Raw genomic sequence first — 1,918 nt, forward strand, 5'->3', positions numbered from 1 at the left:
GAGAAATTGTACACAGGGGACAGCAAGGAGGGCATGAAGTGTTCTGCCACGTCCCTGGCTGGGTAGGATCTGCTGTGACTGCTTCTATTTGAAAAAAAATAATAATAATGGGAAGTAAATCTTATGGTAATCTTCAAAATTAAAGTAGAAATGTGCATGCAGGGGCGTGTGTGCACATACATGGGTGCACTCTCGCTCTGCCAGCACTCAGCTCCTTAGATTAGAAGTAGCATATGGCATCATTTGGAGAGGGGAGGCTCATTATTTAGAGAGGGCAGCTGCGGGTGCGTTCCTCCATCTGGAATCATTCCTCCCTCCTCGCCCTAAGTAACTTGATTGATAAGCCATCTCTATCTGCACCCACTGCTCCTGCCCCATTAGGAGGAGCAAGAGGGTGCAGGACAGGGATGGGATGTGCACGGCTGCAGCACAAAGCAGTGGCAGAAGGATGGGCAGCAGCAGCCCAGCTTTGCCAGGGGATGGTGGTGGCTGTGTGTGTTTGCACACCAGGGCCAGCAGCCCCCAGGTGCCGCATATCCCTACAGCACAACAGCCTTGCAGCTTGAGATGCTTTGCAGCCTCCCATCTCGGCCCACCACCCACTGGTGGCTGATGGGCATTTTCTCTGTATAAAAGGATGCACAATATCAAAATCCTCTTTATAAAAGAAAAAAAAGAAACGCAACGCAGCACTAGAAAACCTCACGTCCCAGCTGCCATCAAGCCCCCCTCACTTCCCCCTCCATTATACGGAAGTTTAACTCATCCCTGCCACTGCAGCAATACATTCAACTTTCTTTCCCCCTTCCCCCCACCCCAACTCCACTTTTTTTTTTTCTTCTTTAAATTTTATTTTAAAACACTGTGGTGGATTATAAGAAGTCCTCCATGCAGTGCCCTGCTCACACGTCGGTGCTGATGCTGCGACTGCGGGAGAAGGCTTCACGCATGGCTGAGAGCCGGTTGGGGTTGAGAGCCTGCAGGTTACCCACGCTCACCGGCAGGTCGAGCTCCTCCTGGCTGACCGTCTGGAAGCTGACCCGGTCCCCCCCGTTGTGCAGCTCCTCAGGTGGCTCCTGCAGGAAGAAGGTTGGAGGCTCATACTGCCCACAGCCCGGGCAGCCGCTGCGACTCGGCGTCGCCTTCTTGCTGAAGGGTGAGGAGCTGTAGAGGGACGGCCCGTTGGTCAGCACTACGTTGCGGTTGCAGTGGAGCGGAGGGATGTGGGAGTGCACGGCGAAGTCGGGCTCCTCCTCATCCTCCTCGGATTCATCCTTCTTGCAGCAGTAGTACTGGAACGGGATGGGGCTCAGCTGGGATCCCAACACTCTCGCACCACGCGTGGGAGATGGGATTGGTTTACCCTATCCCACCTCCATCACATCGCCCTGCCTTACCTGGAGCCTACAGTAGCAGAGGACAGCGATGATACAAAGTAAAATGACAGTTGCTAATATTCCACCTGTGATGACCACGGTCCCGGCTGTCATTCGCCCTCTTCTCCATTAACAGCCTGCAACAGAGAGCACATGGGGTGATGGAGGATAAGAGAAGATAGGATTGGACTGGATGGGAAGGGTTGGAACGGGATCGGATGAGTTGGGAAGGGATGGGATACTTCACCCCCGTTTGCAGAGAGCTCCCGCTGGGTCTGCCTGGATGCTGCAAGCAGAGGGGTTTGTCCCCTCTCCTGCAGGGGATCCGGCTGGATGCCAGTACTGTGAAAGCCATCAAGGGAGCTCCCAACCCCTCCCAATGGCACCTGACAGCTGGAGGAGGATGGAAAAAGCCCAGAAGAACTTTGCTAAGTGTTATTGCAGCCCGCAGGTGGGCTGAGTAATTGAGCTCCAGCAACTGCAAGTTGATGCAGGGAGTGAGCAGCAGCAGTGGGACGCTATGGGAGTTGTACAAATGGCCC

The 1,918-nt window shown here is 54.3% G+C and overlaps 1 protein-coding gene across 1 annotated transcript; it reads right to left on the bottom strand.

Moving 5' to 3' along the window:
* Positions 1-902: 902 nt before the first annotated feature.
* Positions 903-1,490, bottom strand: FAM163B (family with sequence similarity 163 member B; the record flags this gene model as incomplete). The annotated part of the gene is made up of 2 exons (XM_079544777.1): positions 903-1,292; positions 1,398-1,490. The coding sequence occupies 2 exons, from the start codon at positions 1,488-1,490 to the stop codon at positions 903-905; spliced, it is 483 nt and encodes a 160-aa protein (XP_079400903.1).
* Positions 1,491-1,918: the final 428 nt, after the last annotated feature.

The sequence above is a fragment of the Tetrao urogallus genome (genome assembly GCF_951394365.1).
Source record: "Tetrao urogallus genome assembly, chromosome: 19".
Lineage (NCBI taxonomy): Eukaryota > Metazoa > Chordata > Aves > Galliformes > Phasianidae > Tetrao > Tetrao urogallus.